Genomic DNA, 22,262 nt, shown 5'->3' with positions numbered 1-22,262 from the left:
GCAGCTCCATCTTTATGTCACATGGATCTTGAAACCAACAGCAGTAGCAACCATTCCTGAAGTAAGTGTTATATAGTTATTTTTATTTAGTAAGTAAATCATATGCTATTCGTGGGTTGCATGCTTCTTCACAATATTGTGACTTAGAAAACAGATTACATTTTTAAAGGAGGCAAATCATTTGTAGAAAGTTTTTGTCATCACTGTGATGTTGCCAGTTTTACTTGAGATGGAGTATAACTTTAGCTAGCTACCTAGCTAAGATTGAGGAACAGGAGTCAGAACTGATTTTAGCTAGCTAAAGTTAGCCTTGCTAGCTATTTTTAATTAACTTTTCTAGCTATGGCGTCTCTCTAAAGTAACTTTGACGACGTGATAATGATGGCAAAGTTGTTTCCTACTTTACCAATGTCATTGTATTTCCAGGTCACTAAAGTGTCTAGATTGCTAGCTAGTAAAGTCTTTGAGCTAACTAATGCTAGTTAGATAGGCTTTTGACTGTTGTTTCAGCTGCAGTCAGTCAGTCACCCACAACAGACCAAAGTAGCCTACTTGATTTAGCTTCTGTCTTGTATTTTTATGTTAATGTTTTCCTTGACTATACAAAATAAATAGCTAAAATTGACAATTTGAAAAGTATTTGTCATTAGAGCTAAAAACAAACTGGCCTGCAAGACAGAAGAAAGAGAGAGGTTATATTATTATTATTATTATTATTAGCTAGCTAGATATCTCATAAGGTTGATGTTTATTTGTGATGTGATTCCTAAAAAAATAATAAGCCTTCTGGCTGTTGAATGCAAGAATGGATGTATAGATAGATCATATCATTTATGAAAACTCGGGCTGGAGGTCTAGGTGGATTCGCTACAGGCATACATTATCATATTTCAGTTATGGACTATCAGATATTAAATTATGTTACATGTTTTTTTCAATGTTCAAGTGAAAACCTTAGGATTATATAATTTAACTTTGTCACCTTGCAAACAGGTTGATAACTTGTGACACAATTGCCTTCCATTGATAGTCCCCTTTTTATGTGCTAAAGGGTCATCACTGAGGGGGGAAAATGAGGTCATGGACTTCTTGGAAGAAGATGCTTTTGATGAGAAGCTACTTGATGAAGATGATGATGAAGAGTATGACACACACAAAGGACAGACAGATAAACATTGACTGGCAGAGAAGCAGCTGAAGTGGTCCCCCCCAATCCTCCTAGGTTGTTGCTGTTGAGGTGGCTGCTGTACATACCAAGCTGGTGGTGCAGGTCGTAAAAATGCTCTAGCCTGGTCCCAGATCTGTTTCTGCTGTCGTGCTAACTTCTAATGCATGACAGTTAGCATGCCATATTACCACAGCAGTTGGCTATACATATAGCACAAACAGATCGAAGACCAAGCTAACATTTGGCTGAATGTCAGAACAGAAATAGTGAATCTTAAATGTACTTGAGGACTACTCTAGAAATGGTTGTCTTTGTTACAGGAAAGATAGAAAGGAGAATATGAAGTGGATTGCTTTTGTGGTATCCCAATGCGAGGGCAGGTAGTTGTGTATTATTTTATGGTTCTAATAGTGATGCAACTTGCACTTTGTTTCTAGGTTTGAATGAGACAATGTATTCCCCTAACCTTATTCTTTCAACAAAGTAATTGTTTTGTTAATATTATATTACTTGTGTATGTCGTTCCTTATCATATGTAAGACTTTGACTTTGCTTTGGTGCAAATGTGTGTTTAATTTACAATCTGGATAAGAAACAGATTATGGAAAATTCCATACATTTTTTTTAATGTACCATCAGTCACAAACAGGTGTTCCTTATTTTGTATGAATCATAATCTAAATACATTTACTATGAGTGATACTTTGAAGAGCTTCAGTTGTAAAACAATAACTTGAAAATTCTTACATACCATGATTTTGACTTTCATTATAACATGGTTTACGATCTGTTTAGTATGTTATGCAAATAAATAAGAAAAATATATGAAGAATGACAACAACCTTTTATTGCAATCTGGTTTCTTTATTTTCTTTCAACACAAGAACATTCCAAAATGTGTAACTCAAGAGTATTTACTCATTAGAGAAATTTAAATAGTATCATCAGAATGTCTATTTCGAATGATTAATTAGGCTTTGTGATGATATTGAAGATTATAACATGGGCCTCTGTGTCTCAGTTCTAACTATAACTTACTGTGTTTGACCTCTGAGACACAGAGGCCTAGAGTCTGCCCTGTAGATAATCATGGCTTTCTGCAATGAAGAGTAAAAGCCAGGATTGTCCACATAGCAAACAGGCTGTTTTGGTCCTGCATCTTCTAGTGACCTATTGAAAACTGTACAAGAATGTTATAGCAAATTCAGATGTGTGATGTGCATGCCTTTTATTTCAATAATAACTTCCACACCTGTGGAAGTTTGTCACTTTCAGGGTCCAACTCCAGCTCCAAATGACAGGTTGAATACCATGAGCCTTTGTTACTATTTTTTTAAAGGGGTAGCGGTGGGCTCTAGACAATTATATCAGCCAATCAGGGCTGTATATAAATACACTATCTATACAAAAGTGTGTGGACACCCCCTTCAAATGAGTGGATTTGGCTATTTCAGCCACAACCATTGTTGACAGGTGTATACAATCAACCACAAAGCCATCTCCAAAGACAAACATTGGCAGTAGAATGGCCTAACTAAAGAGCTCAGTGACTTTCAACGTGGCACCGTCATAGGGGGCTACCTTTCCAACAAGTCAGTTCTTAAAATGTCTGCCCTCGTAGAGTTGCTGCGGTCAACTGTAAGAGCTATTATTGTGAAGTGGAAACGTCTAGGAGCATAAACGGCTTGGCCGCGAAGTGGTAGGCCAAAAAATATGACTGTCATGAACTCAGATACCTTCTGCACCTCGACCTGTTCTTTTGGCCTGTTGTTTCCAAAGTTTTATTTTGTTCATAAATGTTTGTGTCAAAACCTGCTGGTTTGGACTAGATGTTAACCAACTAGACAGCTAGCTAGGTTGCAATGGAGCCCCCTTCACCTGGAATAGCTTATGAACGTTTCCACCGCTGTAGAAGCTGTGGTTATTATGCTCTTGTCCAGGACAATATTGACAATCCGGAGTACCAATGCGGAGGATTTCAGGATTCAGGAATGAGGTGGATATCCTTAGCAACCAAATTTCAATTCTGCGCGAACTTTTGGGGAAAATGCAAATTTCTCATTCTCAACTCCTGTGGCTGAACACCGCTCTGGTTTGATAGATGTATCCCCGCCTTGCCATCTGTCCCAATTCAAATGGCCTATGCTACCAGGAACTTGCCTGCCAAGGATGTCGTCTCCATATGCTTCTCCTCAATATTGTAGTGGAATAGACTTTGAACAGCAAGAGGATTGTTCCAAACAGCGCTGGTGCCATGTCACAAGTTGTGAAAACCAAAGGCAGCGGCATGTTAAATGGACTAGAGTGTCTACGAGAAGTCCGGAGCAGATCGGCATGAAGAATAGCTTTGCCGCCCTGGTGCCTGATCACCTGCTCCTTCATCGCTGTGACTGCCTGTGTTTGCAACAACTGTGCTGATTCCAACTACACTGACTCCAATAGAGGCTTCGTCGTCGAGTTCGGCTCCTTTCCCTCTCTCTGGATCTGACAGGGCCCTGCATGCTGTGGAAGGTCTGGACCTATTGCCAGGAGCTGCGAGTGTATGCTATTCTGCTTCTCGTGGGCCCGTGAAATGTTCCAAGAGTTGTGTGAGGGATAGGAGTGGGTGGATTTCTCCATCCCCTTTTCCGGTCAATGTATTGGGCAGTTCAATGGTGAGAACTGTCTTAGTCCCAAAAACATTATGCTATCCATGGGCAAGAGTACATCAATAAACACCTCCCAAACATTTTAAACCTGCATCGGGAAATTGAGTCTATCATAGTTCATGTGGGATTCAATGACATTATAAAGGGCAGCTCAGAACAGCTGAAGATGGATTTTAAAGAACTGACTGGGTCTCTGCATGACACCAACAAACACCCCATAATATCTGGCCCTGTGCCTTTCCTAAATCATGGCATTGAATGTTTCAGCAGACTTGTAGCCCTCCATAACTGTCTACTTGACAATTGCAGCTCTGTGGGTGTAACATTTATTGACAATTTTGATATATTCTGGAAAAAAGCTTGTTTTATAAGGAAGATGGGATCCACCAAAATAATTTTAGTTCCTGAATCCTTTCACAGGATTATAAGGCTGCGATGAGACAATGTCTTATCAATGACCCAAGCCCAGCTCAGTTAATCCCTACCATTGTGTCGCTAAATTGTCGTATGCTTCAGCAAATATAAATTATCCCAGGGGCGTTGGTAGACACAATGGTATTTACCTAAATTATGTCCCTCTAACTGCCCTGAATGCCTCTGCTGAGGCACCACTGAGGCGGTGTGCCCTAATAGTAATTCCACTGTGTGCAGCTCACCTACACTTAACACAAATTCACATGTTTACTTCTGCTAAGCTTCCCAGTAAAGCAATGAAATCAATCAAGCATCCCAGAAAAGTGCTAAATATAGCCCGCATTAACTTATTTGGGACAGGGGAGCAGTATTGAGTAGCTTGGATAAAAAGGTGCCCAGGGTAAACTGCCTGCTTGAATATGCATATAATTACTGGATTTGGATAGAAAACACTCTGAAGTTTCTAAAACTGTTTGAATGATGTCTGTGAGTATAACAGAACTGCAGGCAAAAACCTGAGAAAAAATGTAGCTTAATAAACAAGGCTCATGAAATCAATAATTTTCTAGTAACAGATGACATTCATATTCTGACTATCTCTGAAACTCACTTAGATAATACCTCTGATGATACAGTGGTAGCAATACATGGTTATATTCAGAACCACATTCCAGTAAAGCTTAGAGACAATCTAATGTCAAATACTGTTGAAGTAATATGGCTCCAGGTTCATCTGCCTCACCTAAAGCCCATTCTTGTGGGAAGCTGCTATAGACCACCAAGTGCTACGTGTGAAATGCTTGATATTCTATGTGATATTAACAGAGAGGTATTTTTTCTCGGTGATTTAAATATTGACTGGCTTCCATCAAGCCGCCCAATCAATAAAAAGCTTCAAACTGTAACCAATGCCTGCAACTGTCATGTTCTGACCTTTATTTCCTTTGTTTTGTCGTTATTTAGTATGGTCAGGGCGAGAGTTGGGGTGGGCAGTCTATGTTTGTTTTTCTATGATTTTGGGATTTCTATGTTTCGGTCGAGTATGGTTCTCAATCAGAGGCAGGTGTCATTAGTTGTCTCTGATTGAGAATCATACTTAGGTAGCCTGGGTTTCACTGTTTGTTTGTGGGTGATTGTCTATTTTAGTTGCTTGTGTCAGCACAGTTCTTATGATAGCTTCACGGTCGTTATTTGTTTATTGTTTTTGTACAGTTTACTTTGTGTTTTTCGTCATCTATTAAATGATGCATTCACACCACGCTGCGCTTTGGTCCGATTCTTACGACGATCGTGACAGCAACCTGCTTCAGGCTCATTCGACTTATCAGCATAGTTACAAACAGCACAGGAATGAAATCATCAACATGTATTTATTGCATCTTGTCACACCCTGACCATAGAAAGCTTTTATTTTCTTTGGTGTGGTAGGTCAGGGCATGACTAGGGGTTTAGTCTAGTTTATATTTTCTATGTGGGGTTCTCATTGGTTTTTCTATGTTGGTGTTTTGGTATGATTCCCAATTAGAGGCAGCTGGCTATCATACTTAAGTAGCATTGTTTCCACCTGTGTGTTATGGTATATTGTTTTGAGTTAGTGCACGTAGCATCGCTGTTGTCACGGTTCGATGTTAGTTTTGTGTTTATTTGTTTTTGTGTTTGTTCACTTTATCGTAAACTCATGTGGAACTCAACATCCGCTGTGCCTTGGTCCGATATTCATTCCAGCGAACATGACAGAATATCCCATCAAACCAGGACAAAGCAGCGTATTCACCAGGTAAAGGATTTCTGGACATGGGAAGAAGTGATGGGGAGATGCAAAACCCTTCCGTAGCAACAGACGGAAGGAGAAAATGGAGGACAGCGATGACGACAGGGTTCGTAGCTACAGAAAGCCCAAGGACAACCCCAATTTTCTTGGGGGGGGGGGTGGCACATGGAGCTGGCAACTGAGCAGAGGATGGAACCAGAGACTGTCAGGAAGGCAATGGTGAAGTTGGGAGAAAGTGAGATGAGATGTTGTGCAAGTGTGTTCAGCTCAACATCCGACCAGAGGATCCGGTTAGCAGTCTGGTGCAACCTGTGCCGGTTCCACGTTTCTAACCTCAAGTGCACCTCTCCAGTCCGGTACGTCATATGTTTCCTCCTCGCACTCTCCCTGAAGTGCGTGTCTCCAGACCGGTACGTCCTGTGCCTGCTCCTCGCACTCTGCCTGAAGTGTGTGTCCCCAGTCCTGTATGTCCTGTTCCTGCTCCTCGCACTCTCCCTCCAGTGCGCCTTCACAGCCCAGTATGTCCTGTGCCAGCTCCTCGCACGTACCGTGTGAAGTGTGTTAAATTTCCGGCTATACGCACCAGGTCTCCAGTACGCCTCCACAGCCCAGGTCGTCCTGTGCCAGCTCCATGCACCAGGCCTCCTGTGCGCCTCCCAGTCTGGTACATCCTGTGCCTGCTCCCCACACACGCCCTTAGGTGTGTGTCACCAGTCCGGTGCCACCTGTACCGGCCCCATGCATCAGGCCTCCAGTGCGCCTCCCAGTCCGGTACGTACTGTGCCTGGTCCTCGCGCTCGCCCTGAGGTGCGTGTCACCAGCCCGGTACCACCAGTGCTGGCTCCATGCACCAGGCTTCCTGGGACGATCCGCAGTCCAGAGCTTCCGTCGACAGTTCCCAGTCCAGAGCTTCCGGCAACAGTTCCCAGTCCAGAGCTTCCGGCGATGGTCCACAGTCCGGAAACTCCAACGATGGTACACAGCCCGGAACCTCCTGACACGGTCCACGGTCCGGAATCTCCTGAGACGGTCAACGGTCCGGAACCTCCTGCGACGGTCAACGGTCCGGAACCTCCAGCTCCATGACCGGAGCCTTCCACTGCGCCGATGCCCAGTCTGAGCATGACGTCCAGTTTAGCTTTGACAATTTTTAGGGCCTTCCTCTGACACCACCTGGTATAGAGGTCCTGGATGGCAGGACATATACCCCTGAAGGAGTATACCCCTTCAGTCATTGGCTTCATCAAGAAGTGCATCGATGACATCGTCCCCACAGTTCCCGTACGTACATATCCCAACCAGAAGCCATGGATTACAGGCAACATCCGCATTGAGCTAAAGGCTAGAGCTGCCACTTTCAAGGAGCGGGACACTAATCCAGATGCTTATAAGAAATCCCGCTATGCCCTCAGACAGACCATTAAACAAGCAAAGTGTTAATACAGGATTAAGATTGAATCCTACTACACCTGCTCTGACGCTCGTCGGATGTGGCAGGGCTTGAAAATTATTACAGACTACAAAGGGAAAACCAGAAGCAAGCTGCCCAGTGATGCGAACCTACCAGACAAGCTAAATGCCATTTATGCTTGCTTTAAGCAAGCAAAATTGAGGCATGCATGAGAGCATCAGTATTTCTGGATGACTGTGTGATAACGCTCTCGGTAGCCGATATGAGCAAGACCTTTAAACAAGTCACCATTCACAAAGCCATGGGGCCAGACGGATTACCAGGATGTGTTCTCAAAGCATGCGCCGACCAACTGACAACTGTCTTCACTGGCATTTTCAACCTCTCCGAGTCTGTAATACCGACATGTTTCAAGCCGACCACCATAGTCCCTGTTCCCAAGGAAGCGAATATAACCTGCCTAAATGATTACCGTCCCGTAGCACTCATGTCAGTAGCCATGAAGTGCTTTGAAAGGCTGGTCATGGCTTACATAAACAGAATCCTCCCGGATATGGTAGACCCACTCCAATTTGCATAATGCCCCAACAGATCCACAGATGACGCAATCTCAATCGTACACCACACTGCCCTTTCCTACCTGGACAAAAGGAACATCTATGTGATAATGCTGTTCTTTGACTACAGCTCAGCGTTCAACACCATAGTGCCCACAAAGCTCATCAGTAAGCTAAGGACCCTGGGACTGAACACTTCCCAATGCAACTGGGTCCTGGACTTTCTGACGGGCCGCCCCCATGTGGTAAGGGTAGGCAACAAAATGTCTGCAGGATCCAGACATTGATCCTCAACACTGGGGCTCAACATTAAACCTCAACACTCGGGCTGCTCAGGGGTTTGTACTCAGTCCCCTACTGTACTCCATGTTCACCCACGACTGCGTGGCCAAACATGACTCCAACACCATCATTACGTTTGCTGACCACACAACAGTGGTAGGCCTGATCACCGACAACAATGAGACAACCTATAGCGAGGTGGTCAGAGATCTGGCAGTGTGGTGCCAAGACAAATGAGCTGATTGTGGACTATACGAAAAGGCTGGCCGAATAGCCCCCTATTAACATCTCTGGAGCTGTAGTAGAGTGGGTCGAGACTTTTAAGTTCCTTGGTGTCCACATAACCAACAAACTATCATGGTCCAAACACACCACGACAGTTGTGAAGAGGGCACGACAACACCTTTTCCACCTCAGGAGACTGAAAAGATTTGGCATGGGTCCACAGATCCTCAAAAGTTCTACAGCTGCACCATCAAGAGCTTCCTGACTGGTTGCATCACCGCCTGGTATGGCAACTGCTCGGCCTCCGAACGGAAAGCACTACAGAGGGTAGTGCGAATGGCCCAGTACATCACTGGGGCCAAGCTTCCTGCCATCCAGGACCTCTATACCAGGCGGTGTCAGAGGAAGGCCCTAAACATTTTCAGAGACTCCAGTCACCCAATTCATAGACTGTTTTCTCTGCTACCACGCAGCAAGCAGTACCAGAGCGCCAAGTCTAGGACCAAAAGGCTCCTTAACAGCATCTACCCCCAAGCCATAAGACTGCTGAACAATTAATCAATTGACCCCCCCATTTGTTCTGTACACTGCTGCTACTCACTGTTTATCATCACCACTAAGTGTGTGTACAAATTGCCTCGACTAACCTGAACACCCGCACATTGACTTGGTATATAGCCTCGTTATTGTTATTTTACTATGTTACTTTTTATTATTTTTTACTTTGTTTTTTGGGAAATATTTTCTTAACTCTTCTTGAACTGCACTCTTGGTTAAGGGCTTGTAAGTAAGAATTTCACGGTAAGTTCTACACTTGTTGTATTCGGAGCATGTGACAAATAAAGTCTGATTTGATTTGCTGCCTTGGCAGCAGCTAATGTGGATCCTTAATAAATACAAATACAAGCGCACAGAACAGGACTAGCGAGTATTGAAGCGCATAGCACAAAACAATCACCTGTACTCGATTGCAACACTCACTACCGAGTTCCAAACTGCTCTGGAAACAATGGCAGCACAAGAACTGTTTGACGGGAGCTTCATGAAATGGGTTTCCATGACCGAGAAGCAGAACACAGGCCTAAGTTCACAATGTGCAATGCCAAGACTTTGGCTGATGTGGTGTAAAGCTTGCCGCCATTGGGTTCAGGAGCTGTGGAAACTCATTCTCTGGAGTGATGAATCATGCTTCTCCATCTGGTAGTCCAACGGACGAATTTGGTTTTGGTGGATTCCAGGAGAACGCTACCTGCCACAATGCATGGTACCAACTGTAAAGTTTGGTGTAGGAGGAAAAATAGTCGGGAGCTGTTTTTCATGGTTCGGGCTTGGCCCTTTACTTCCATGGAAGGGACATTGTAATGCCACAGCATACAATGACATTCTAAACAATTCTGTGCTTCCAACTTTGTGGCAGCAGCTTTGGGAAGGCCCTTTCCTGTTTCAGCCCCCGTGCACAAAATGAGGTCCGTACAGAAATGATTTGTCAAGATCGGTGTGGAAGAACTTGACTGGCCTCCACAGAGCCCTGATCTGAACACCGAGCCAGGCATCAGTGCCAGACCTCACTACTGCTCTGGTGGCTGAATGGAAGCAAGATTGCAGCAATGTTCCAACATCTAGTCGAAAGCCTTCCCAGAAGTGTTGAGGCTGTTAAAGCAGCAAAGGGGGGACCAACTCCAAATTAATGCCGTGATTTTGGAATGAGATGTTTGACGAGCAGGTGTCCACATACTTTTGGTCATGTAGCATATATTCTAATTTGTATCCCCATGCCCACACAGTCTGACTGAGCATTTCAGTGGCTAAAGGAGGCCCAGGGAAATCAATTATAACAAGTTATAAAAAATAAATAATAATAAGTGAACAAAGTGATGATTTAAACATTTAAATTAAAAAGACAGCATTGGGGCTTTAAACAAAATATTTTTCTCAGAGCAATTGTATTAGTATAAAATAAAAAAACATTCCTGTTATTTGAGCATACAATATAGCTCAGTATTTTTATTATTTGTTTTATACAGTCTTTTTTGCTCATCTCTATCAAGGGTGGCAATACATTTGGATCCCACTCAATGGGATCTCTATTATGTTGGATCTCACCCCAAGGGCACGACTCTCATGTTGACTACTATGGTAACAAACCAAGGTCCTTGGTTCATTGATGCCTTAGGACTGCAATCCTGAGACCAAGGTCCTGACTCACAGCAAGACATCCTCCAATTGATAAAAAATGATATTTATGCCATGCTTTCTCCTTCCCTGTTCCCAACACAGGTTTGGATACCAGCCCCCCGGCCAGTACTCATGAACTCACAATTCCAAATGATGTGAGTAAAGGACAACAGTAGGATAAACAACTAATGAACCGGTATCAGGGTCAACCCATTTTAACTCTTCCCCACAAGATAACTTTTACTGTGAAGACAAATATTAGTTAACACAGACATACAGACTTAAAAATGCCGCCTTGTAACACCATCAACTTTCAAGCTTTTTAAAGCTCAAATCAATGAAAGCCAGCCCAAGGCTTCTGTTCCAGGTTTCCCAGTTAAGAACCGCTGCCATTTCTTCCCAGCTAATAGGCTGCATAATCGGGCGCCAGGGAACCAAAATCAACGAGATCCGCCAGATGTCTGGGGCGCAGATCAAAATCGCTAATGCCATGGAGGGCTCGTCGGAGCGCCAGATCACTATCACAGGAACCCCCGCCAACATCAGCCTTGCCCAGTACCTCATCAACGCAAGGTAACCTCTTACCCACCGCCAACATCAGAGCGCCTACACTAATAATGCCAATGCAAGTAGTATGCATTGTTAGCATGAGGCCGAATCAGTGACCTCCAGTACATTTCCGTGGGAAATGGTTGTCTGTGGAGGTGTCCCTTTGTGCAAAGAAGCCTTCTGTCAAATGCCTCCACGGCTATTTCTGGCATCAATATGAGTCATAACGTGTGATGGCAGTTAGGTGGCAACAGACCTAACCCAATGACATATTTTATTGAGATTAGGTCAGTAATTGATTACATTTTTAAAATGTTGTGTCATTATTGACGAGGTTGATTGATCTTTCATGGCAGGCTGCTTTAGGTTAAGTGTCACTGCTCTGGCTTATGACTGAGCCCAGTAGAAAACACATCCACCTCAACACAGGTAACAAGTAACACATAACCTAGTGGTTAGGGCATTGGGCCAGTAACCGAAAGGTTGCTCCATCGAATCCCTGAGCTGACAAAGTAAAAATATGTAGTTCTGCCCCTGAGCAAGCCAGTTAACCCACTGTTTCCCGGGCGCTGTGGATGTTGATTATGGCAGCCCCTTGCACCTCTCTTATTCAGAGGAGTTTGGGTTAAATGCAGAAGACACGTTTCAGTTGAAGGCATTCAGCTGTACAACTGACTAGGTTTCCTTTTCTGTATCAACCTCTTTATTTATAGATAAATCAAGTAGGCTATTACAGAGGATTCAGCCGGAGTGCATCCCAAATGGCAGTCTACTTCCTATATATTTAGGGAATAGGGTGCCATTTGGGACCGAGACATTGTCCTAGCACAAAGTCCATTAACCTTTTAAATAGAAGGGAATCTGACCCTGGTGGTTGTTCGTAGCATCTACTCCTGTATTTGCCAGAGGCAGTATAGAAAGGAGCTGAGCAGTGTATTATACAATATTGGAGATCAAATTTGTATTTTAAAGTTCCCTTATGCTCTCACCTCTCTCCTTCTTCTCACTGTCCTCTAAAACCAATATTTCATGATCACAAAACAAAATTAAAAGCTTTTTCCCATAAAGTTTCAGAAATGTTCATATAATTTATCTTCAAAGTTGGGTCATGGTCATGAGAGCACGGAGAACAAAGGCCAGGTAGTCTGTCCCTGTTTTAGTCAGTTTTCTTCCCTTGGCACCTAATGAACACAACCCTGAAACGAGACAGTGTCAGGGGTACAGTCCCAATCCATATACTTCAATCCTTACTGATACACACAATTTACAACATGGGGGCTTTGCCTTATGTGACTTCTTTCTTTTAGGGTTTGGTTTGCAGAGAAGCGGTTGGAAAGAGACTAATGGCTATGCTTTCCCACAATTCCACTGACAGGTTCAGGGACGTGGCTGCCATGTGGAATGACCCGTCATCCATGACAACATCCTGAGGCCCAAATCTGGTTCCACTATCAAGAAGCTAACAGCAGCAACTGTCTCCCCAATAACCCCATGTATACTCCCAGAGAACTTAATGGCTACCTGATTCCTTTAGCACTTGACACTTAATTAAGCTTTAGCAGCTTTGAATAGGCTAAAGAGGCTATTTGTAAAGCAAAATGAAAAATTTGACTTGAATTCTGTTCATGTAATGTAAAGAGTTACGTATAGTGTTTCAGCATGCCGAATGCTTAGGATAATTGTCACATTATTTTACTCTAGTTAATTGTCAGGCAAGTAAAAATGGATAAAAAGTGGAAAATAAAAAAATATTGCTATTTAGATTGTTACTGAGCAATGCTATTGGCCATGAGTCTCGAATGATGTGATGCGTTTGTGAAGAGATATTGTTGCGTCAAATTTGGAATGAAAAGGAAGTGCTTTTTATGTAAATAGTAAGGAGGTTCTCCTCTTTGCAGGGAGACTTAAATTATTAAGTCAACAACTTCCATTGTGATAGAGGACTACGTTTGAACTCACACTATTTGTAGTTCAAGAGACTTAGGTGCAGGTTTTTCAATTAGGGAAAATCCAGAATTAGATTGGATTGGTTTTTATCAAATGGCATCATAAAATCCATATGCATGACCAATATACAATAGTAAATGTAACATGGAGACCTAAAAGCCAGAATGCTGCAGAGTTTCACTGTTGTGTGAGTGTCCACTCCCTTTTTTCTGTATTTTTCCTTCACCCTTCCCTTCTCCCCTCTTCCTTAACTATTCTAGGCTGACGTCTGAGGTCACTGGAATGTGAACACTAATTTCTACCCATCATTCTTCACTGCATCACACGACCCATGTGCCAATGGCATTGCACGTTTATTTTTGTTCTCTGTATTTATCTGTCCTGCGCCTTTAAGTGATCCTAACTAATTTATTATATGTAAAGTAAACATGATACCCACACTGTTAACATTATTCTCCTCACCTGCTCTCAACCGACTATTCAAAGGACACTTTATTTTTTGGCATTATCATGTGCTTTGCTGTAAATTCAGTTTATTTAATAATTTTAAAACACAGCTATCGTGTCTATGCTCATGATATATGCAGGGTTCGAGAGAGACTAACCATCCCAGAATTGTCCCGAAGTGCAATTTCAAACTCCCCAAAAAGAAAATAAACTGTCCCAAATTAAAATGTGTTTGTTTTTAATGTTTTGATTTGCTAACATCGGTCTAGGACCAAGGTAATTCACAATGCTTTAATAGTAGGCTAATAAGTGTACTATTGAAATAGGCTAGGTCAGTCAACTGAGCCAGGAATTCACATCAGAGTATTTGCCTCTAAAAATGCATACATTGGAATAATATCTGAATATATTTTGCATAAATAAATACATGGCAAAGTTTTGGGTGATATGTGCACAGTAAATCTTGCTGGGGCTAACTACAATTTTTATTTAGATGCATGTTGGCAAACCCACTACACAACACAACACTAAACAATACATTACTTGCACTATAGGGTGACATACTGTGCTCCTAAACTGTCAGGGCCTACATAAAGCTGTCTCAACAGCAGAGCTTTCTTTTCAGCACCATGGAGTGAATCCTTACCACTGCTACACCTGGTTATCAGCGGAGCCTTGTCTGGCAGCGAAACAGTTCATTCAGCCTCATTTACTTCTTAAAAAAACATATCTGATATGGCTGACTTGCTTAAACAAATGTGGTTTCTACTGACAATTGAGATGTACAAACTATGGCATAACGGAATGACGAGCGGATAAGAGGCAATCCGTAATTTCGATTAAGACATCAATTAACCGAGCTAGGATGGACGAAGTCAATATAAATCTTTGTTCATGTCATGTCTTATTATGTCTGTTCCTGTCCTTTCTCTTCACTCTGTCTCTCTCTGCTGGTCTTATTAGGTTACCTTCTCTTTCTCTCCTTCTCCAGCTGTTCCTCATCTCCCCTAACTACCTCGTTCACCCTTTCCCCACCTGTTCCCTTTTTTCCCTCTGATTAGGTCTCTATTTCTCTCTCTGTTCCTGCTACTTTCGGTGTCAGATTCTCGTTTGTGTTTCTCATGCCAGAAGCAAGCTATCGTCTCGTTTGCTTCCTCCTTGTCCTATCCTGTCGGAGTCTGCCTGGCAGGTGAATCCTGTACACTACTAACTGTCTTTCATTTGCACTGTGTCCAGTTCATCTGATGCTACGTGTGATCAGGTACCACTATTCCTCTATGACCCGCGCCTACCCAGAGCGACCTGCAGCCTGTCGCCGCTACCCAGCTATTCTCCTCTGCTGCTAAGAAGTGGACTCTCTTGCTATTCATCAGAGGGACTTTGTTTCATTTGTCGCCCTCTCTGCGGGTAGTCTATTTTGCCATTATCAACGTCTGAAGAGGATCTATGTCTTTCCTGTGTTCTCATTAAAGAACTCTGTTTTTGTTAAACCGCTTTTGGGTCTTCACTCAAGTGCATAACAGTTCAGCATTTTTTAAATGTATAGCGACAGAATTCAGAACATGGGCTGTTATTTCAGTGATCTCCCTGTACACCAATTCAGAACCGTAGGATAAATAAAGGGGGCATATAAGCAGCCAAGTAAAGCTCCTACAATAATTAATGCCATTTTCACAAAACAGGCTATATGCTACAGGTTCACCACCAAGTCAGAACAGTAGGCTAAGTTATGAGTGGGAATTAGGCTAAGGCACAAGCTTACTACACAACATACACTTAGTATTACTTTCTTAGCTACAGATACATATCTCGTGGGCATATTACATAATTTTTGCAGCATACAATACAGCTTTGGACTCACCTTGTTGTGCTGTGCTAACTTGAACAGGAAGGTGAGCGGCGGTCCTTTTCGTGGACAAATTATGTCATCAAACGTTGTCATCAAAGTCTGGCATTCTCTAGATTTATGATACTTTCAAGACAACAAGGTTGAATCGTGACATCAGTGATCTTCAGGTTGAAGCTATAGAAAGAGGCCTTGGAATTGCAATCTAGAAGACCAGTTGCAGCTAGTTATTTCCCCCAAGTTTCCATTTGTCTTGAACTCACTGAAGACTGAAATGTCCCAGTTCCAAGTTTCCAGCTGTTTTCAATGCGGCAGAAGTCATGCTGGATTGACAGCATGGCCAATGTATTCAACTTTGTCTGGCCCATGGTGTGTTGCGAGTGAAAATTTAACCTTTTAAGCTTGGAAAAGAGACCCTTAAACCCAGACATGGACCACACAACCTCTCTACTGAATAGCAGGCTAGTGATTGCTTTGCAATGCTTGCAGTTGGTCACTGATTCCTTCCAAACCACTCATTGTTGAATTTGCGATTTCCAATTTGCGATTTCCAACTTGTTGTAATGTTTATGTCCAATGGCCAATGAGTATGTTTCATCTATAATTTCTCTTCATATGACAAGAATTGAAAAGCATTTGCCAGTAGATTGTCGACTTGATTAATGAAGATGACCACTTTCTAGCTTGCGAGATAAGATTTTATTAAAGCATAATGTTGACATGATCAGTCCAATCAAAGCTACTGTAGATATAATGTGATTTGACGTCATTTTATCTGTGGCCAATGACCTTGAGCCTTCTTTGTTGGGCAATTCTAATGTAAGTCTATGGCAGCACCCAAGGGGCTTGCTCTCACCGTAGATTTTGCGGTGACGTAGTGTGTCAGGATCACAACATTACCCAATCACGACGCAACTAGAGAACATTACCAAACCCTACAATCCATATTTTCCGCTGGCTGTTCCACCTCCACAGCAGGCACTGTGCTATGCCAAGTTTGTATGCGGCTTTAACCTTTTGTGACTAGGGGGCAGTATTTTCATTTGGAAAAAAAACATTCCTGTAGTAAACGGGATATATATATATTTTTTTACCTTTATTTTACTAGGCAAGTCAGTTAAGAACAAATTCTTATTTTCAATGACAGCCTAGGAACAATGGGGTAACTGCCTGTTCAGGGGCAGAATGACAGAGTTTGTACCTTGTCAGCTCGGGGATTTGAACAATGCAATTAGTCCGGGTAACCTGTTCAGAAGTCTTATGGCTTGGGGGTAAAAGCTGTTGAGAAGACTTTTTGTCCTCGACTTGGCACTTCGGTCCCGCTTGCCATGTGGTAGTAGAGAGAACAGTCTATGACTGGGGTGGATGGGGCCTTTGACAATTTTTAGGGCCTTCTTCTGACACCGCCTGGCGTAGAGGTCCTGGATGGCAAGCAGCTTTGCCCCAGTGATGTATTGGGCCGTACACACTACCCTCTGAAGTGCTTTGCGGTCAGAGGCCGAGCAATTGCCGTACCAGGCAGTGATGCAAACGGTCAAGATGCTCTTGATGTTGCAGCTGTAGAACCTTCTGAGGATCTGAGGACCCATGCCAAATCTTTTTAGTTTCCTGAGGGGGAATAGGATTTGTCGTGCCCTCTTCACGACTGTCTTGGTGTGTTTGGACCATTCTAGTTTGTTGTTGATGTGGACACCAAGGAATTTGAAGCTCTCAACCTGCTCCACGACAGCCCCATCGATGAGAATGGGGACGTGCTCAGTGCTCCTTTTCCTGTAGTCCACAATCATCTCCTTAGTCTTGGTTACGTTGAGGGATAGGTTGTTATTCTGGCACCACCCCGCCAGGTCTCTGACCTCCTCACTATAGGCTGTCTCGTTATTGTCGGTGATCAGGGCTACCACTGTTGTGTCGTCTGCAAACTTAAAGATGGTGTTGGACTCGTGCCTGGCCATGCAGTCGTGGGTGAACAGGGAGTACAGGAGGGGACTTAGCGCGCACCCCTGGGGAGCTCCAAAGTTGAGGATCAGTGTGGCAGATGTGTTGCTACTTACCCTCACCACCTGGGGGCATCCCGTCAGGAAGTCCAGGTCCAGTTGCAGAGGGAGGTGTCAAGACTCAGGTTCCTTAGCTTAGTGATGAGCTTTGAGGGTACTATGGTGTTGAACGCTGAGCTGTAGTCAATGAATAGCATTCTCACATACTGTAGGTGTTGCTTTTGTCCAGGTGGGAAATCGCAGTGTGGAGTGTAATAGAGATTGCATCATATGTGGATCTGTTTGGGCGGTATGCAAATTTGAGTGGGTCTAGGGTTTCTGGGATAATAGTGTTGATGTGAGACATTACCAGCCTTTCTAAGCTCTTCATGGCTACAGATGTGAGTGCTACGGGTCTGTAGTCATTTAGGCAGGTTGCCTTTGTGTTCTTTGTACAGGGACTATGGTGGTCTGCTTGAAGCATGTTGGTATTACAGACTCAATCTGGGACCTGTTGAAAATGTCAGTGAAGACACCTGCCAGTTGGTCAGCACATGCCCGGAGCACACATCCTGGTAATCCATCTGGCACCGCAGCCTTGTTTATGTTGACCTGTTTAAATGTCTTACTCACGTCGGCTAAGGCGATCGTGATCACACAGTTGTCCAGAACAGCTGATGCTCTCATGCATGCCTCAGTGTTGCTTGCCTCGAAGCGAGCATAGAACTGATTCAGCTCATCTGGTAGACTCGTGTCACTGGGCAGCTCGCGGCTGTCCTTCCCTTTGTAGTCTGTAATAGTTTGCAAGCCCTGCCACATACGACGAGCGTCGGAGCCGGTGTAGTATGATTAAATCTTAGCCTTGTATTGACGCTTTGCCTGTTTGATGGTTCGTCGCAGGGCATAGCGGGATTTCTTGTAAGCTTCCGGGTTAGAGTCCCGCACCTTGAAAGCGGCAGCTCTACCCTTTAGCTCAGTGCGAATGTTGCCTGCAATCCATGGCTTCTGGTTGGGGTATATACGTACAGTCACTGTGGGGACGACGCCCTCAATGCACTTATTGATGAAGGCAGTGACTGATGTGGTGTATTCCTCAATGTCATCGGAAGAATCCCGGAACATTTTCCAGTCTGTGATAGCAAAACAGTCCTGTAGTTTCGCATCTGCTTCATCTGACCATTTTTTTATAGACCGAGTCAAAGGTGCTTCCTGCATTAATTTTTGCTCGTAAGCAGGAATCAGGAGGATAGAGTTGTGGTCCGATTTACCAAATGGAGGGCGAGGGAGAGCTTTGTACGGGTCTCTGTGTGTGGAGTACAGAGGATCTAGAATTTGTTTCCCTATGGTTGCACATTTAACATGTTGATAGAGATTTGGTAGGACTGACTTAAGCTTCCCTCCATTAACGTCTTACACTTATGGTGGCGCTATTTAATTTTTGGAAGAAAAACGTTCCCGTTTTAAACAAGATATTTTGTCACAAAAAGATGCTCGACTATGCATATAATTGCTACTGTTCGAAAGAAAACACTCTGACGTGTCCAGAAATACAAATATCTTCTCTGTGCGTGCCCTTTAACGTGAGCTTCAGGCAAAACCAAGATGACTTGGCATCCAGGAAATGACAAGGATTTTTGAGGCTCTGTCTTTCATGATCTCCTTATATGGCTGTGAACGCAAGAGGAATGAGTCTGCCCTTTCTGTCGTTTCCCCAAGGTGTCTGCAGCATTGTGACGTATTTGTAGGCAGATCGTTGGAAGATTGACCATAAGAGACCACATTTACCACGTGTCCGCCCGGTGTCCTGCGCCGAAATTGGTGCGCAAAAGTCACCTGCCAGTATTTTTCCATGGGGCACAGAGAGAGAAGCAAGCTTCCACGAACTGCATGTCAATGAAGAGATATGTGAAAAAACACCTTGAGGATTGATTCCAAACAACGTTTGCCATGTTTCGGTCGATATTATGTAGTTAATCCGGAAAAAGTTTCACGTTGTAGGTGACTGCATTTTCGGTTCGTTTCGGTAGCCAGGCGCAATGTAGAAAACGGAACGATTTCTCCTACACACAGACGCTTTCAGGAAACACTGCGCATCTGGTATGTGGTTGGGAGTCTCCTCATTGAAAACATCAGAAGCTCTTCAAAGGTAAATGATTTTATTTATTTGGTTATCTGGCTTTTGTGAAAATGTTGCGTGCTACATGCTACACAAAATGCTATGCTAGCTTTGCATACTCTTACACAAATTAGTCAATTTCTATGGTTCAAAAGCATATTTTGAAAATCTGAGATGACAGTGTTGTTAAGAAAAGGCTAAGCTTGAGAGCAAACGCATTATTTTAATTTTATTTGCGATTTTCAGAAATCGTTAACGTTGCGTTATGCTAATGAGCCTGAGGCTTAGTCACAATCCCGGATCCGGGATGGGGAGTTTCAAGAGGTTAAAGTCTCCGGCTACTAGGAGCGCCGCCTCTGGGTGAGTGGTTTCCTGTTTGCTTATTTCCTTATCCTCTTGCGACGAGCGTAATTATAGCCTCAAGCTCATTACCATAACGCAACATTAACTATTCATGAAAATCGCAAATGAAATGAAATAAATATATTGGCTCACATGCTTGGCCTTTTGTTAAAACCTGTTAGGGCTATGGGAAATACTGCCCCCTTTTGGATGAATGGTGTGCCCAAAGTAAACTAAAAAAAAACTGTCAAAAATTGCTAATATATGCATATAATAATTATTATTGAATAGGAAACACTCTAAAGCTTCTAAAACCGTTCGAATTATGTCTGTATGTAAAGCAGAACTCACAGGGCAGCCATTCTCCCAAACACTCTCTCCCTCCTTAGAAAATTCCTCCAACTTTGACATCATCGCCCCCACCCTTCCCAACGAGCTATGGCTCTGGGAACAGTTTCTATCTCTTCAGCGCGCTCCCGTCTTACAGTGAGACGTGCAACGGAGAAAATAGCACGAGCTTTGACTGCTTGGTGGGCCAAATACTGGGGTGTCACGAGTTTTCAGGAGCGCGCTCTGGAAAAACGGACGTTTTTTTCCAAGCTGGTTGAAGTGAGTTCGTTACGTTTGATTTAATCGCCAATTGTTTTGTACGTTAAAAACATCCTAAAGCTTGATTCTGCATTTAGTTTGACCAGTTTAGTCGACATATAATATGTAAATTTGAAGTTTTGATGCGCAATTTTCGTGACCAGAAGTCCTTTTTGGGGTAATTCACCTGAAGATGTTAGCTTTTGCTAATACAAAGACACACCAACTGCAACCAAACGTTATATTAGGTAAGTATAACTCCTTCCACGGCATTCTTGTCGAAGACCATCAAAGGTAAGGGAATATTTATGGTATAAAATTGTATTTTTGTCGAATCCAACATAGTAGAGAAATAATGCTAATGGCTGAGCGCCGTCTCAGATTATTGAATAGTGAACGAATTCTGTAACGTTAAAAATAAATGTAACACAGCGTTTGCATTAAGAAGAAGTGTATCTTTCTAAATATATGTAGAACATGTATATTTAGTCAAAGTTTATGATGTTTATTGCTGTTGTTATCTGGCGTTAGCTGCTGGAGATATTTATAATTTCTCCGGTCATTTCTGCTGCATTTTTTGAACATGGCTCAATGTAAATGGAGATTTATGGATATAAATTGCATATTATTGAAAAAAACATAAATGTACTGTGTAACATGTGCTATTACTGTCATCTGATGAAGATTTTCAAAAGGTTAGTGAATTATTTTTCTTTTAATCCTGCGTTTGTGATTGTGCTAATTTGCATGGCCATGTGGCTACATATTGCATGTTTCCCTAGTGGTGGTTTAACATAAATATGTGCTATGTTTTCGCTGTAAAACATTTTCAAATTCTGACATGCTGGGTAGATGAACAAGGTGTTTATCTTTCATTTAAGCTATTGGACTTGTTAATGTGTGGAGGTTAAATATTTTTAAGAATATTTTTGCTTTCCCTGCGCCACCGTTGTGGGCTGAAGGGGGGGGGGTGTTCCTAGTTGGGAACCCGTAGCCCCATCAGGTTTTAACAACACTGTCATCTCAGATTTTCAAAAAATATGCTTTTCAACCATAGCTACACAAGCATTTGTATTGATAGCTAGCATAGCATTAAGCCTAGCATTCAGCAGGCAACATTTTCACAAAAACAAGAAAAGCATTCAAATAAAATAATTTACCTTTGAAGAACTTCGGATGTTTTCAATGAGGAGACTCTCAGTTAGATATCAAATGTTCAGTTTTTCCAAAAAGATAATTTGTGTAGGAGAAATCGCTCCAATTTGTTCATCAAAATTCAGTCATTACAACGCCAAACTTTTTTCCAAATTAACTCCATAATATTGACAGAAACATGGCAAACGTTGTTTAGAATCAATCCTCAAGGGGTTTTTTATTGGTCAAATATTTGGAGAAGCCTGGCTTCCCTTGGAATCCATGAATATACACCACTGTCTGTCTGTCTGTCTATCTGTCTGTCTGTCTGTCTGTCTATCTGTCTGTCTGTCTGTCTGTCTGTCTGCCTGCCTGTCTGTCTGTCTGTCTGTCTGTCTGTCTGTCTGTCTGTCTGTCTGTCTGTCTGTCTGTCTGTCTGTATGTATGTCTGTCTGTCTGTCTGTCTGTCTGTCTGTCTGTCTGTCTGTCTGTCTGTCTGTCTGTCTGTCTAGCATGTACAGTTGAAGTCGGAAGTTTACATACACTTAATTTGGAGTCATTAAAACTTGTTTTTCAACCAGGACATCTACTTTGTGCATGACACAAGTAATTTTCCAACAATTGTTTACAGACAGATTATTTCACTTATAATTCACTGTATCAAAATTC

At 42.8% G+C, this 22,262-nt stretch overlaps 1 protein-coding gene across 11 annotated transcripts in view; it reads left to right on the top strand.

Moving 5' to 3' along the window:
- Nucleotides 1–15,084, top strand: part of LOC135547078 (poly(rC)-binding protein 3) — a 164,305-nt gene extending 149,221 nt beyond the window's left edge. For 6 of the 11 annotated variants that reach the window (XM_064975720.1, XM_064975719.1, XM_064975726.1 and 3 more), the window contains 3 exons: nucleotides 10,754–10,806; nucleotides 11,055–11,224; nucleotides 14,831–15,084. In XM_064975720.1, coding sequence (XP_064831792.1) covers nucleotides 10,754–10,806; nucleotides 11,055–11,224; nucleotides 14,831–15,005 — 398 coding nt within the window. In that variant the 3' untranslated portion in view covers nucleotides 15,006–15,084. Of the gene's footprint in view, nucleotides 1–10,753; nucleotides 10,807–11,054; nucleotides 11,225–12,575; nucleotides 13,822–14,830 lie in introns of those variants that run through there. The other 5 variants (XM_064975725.1, XM_064975724.1, XM_064975729.1 and 2 more) reach the window with 2 other exon arrangements.
- Nucleotides 15,085–22,262: the final 7,178 nt, after the last annotated feature.

This window comes from Oncorhynchus masou, chromosome 10 (genome assembly GCF_036934945.1).
Source record: "Oncorhynchus masou masou isolate Uvic2021 chromosome 10, UVic_Omas_1.1, whole genome shotgun sequence".
Lineage (NCBI taxonomy): Eukaryota > Metazoa > Chordata > Actinopteri > Salmoniformes > Salmonidae > Oncorhynchus > Oncorhynchus masou.
The sequence above is the reverse complement of the archived record's forward strand: the minus strand, read 5'-3'. Positions and strand labels throughout refer to the sequence as shown.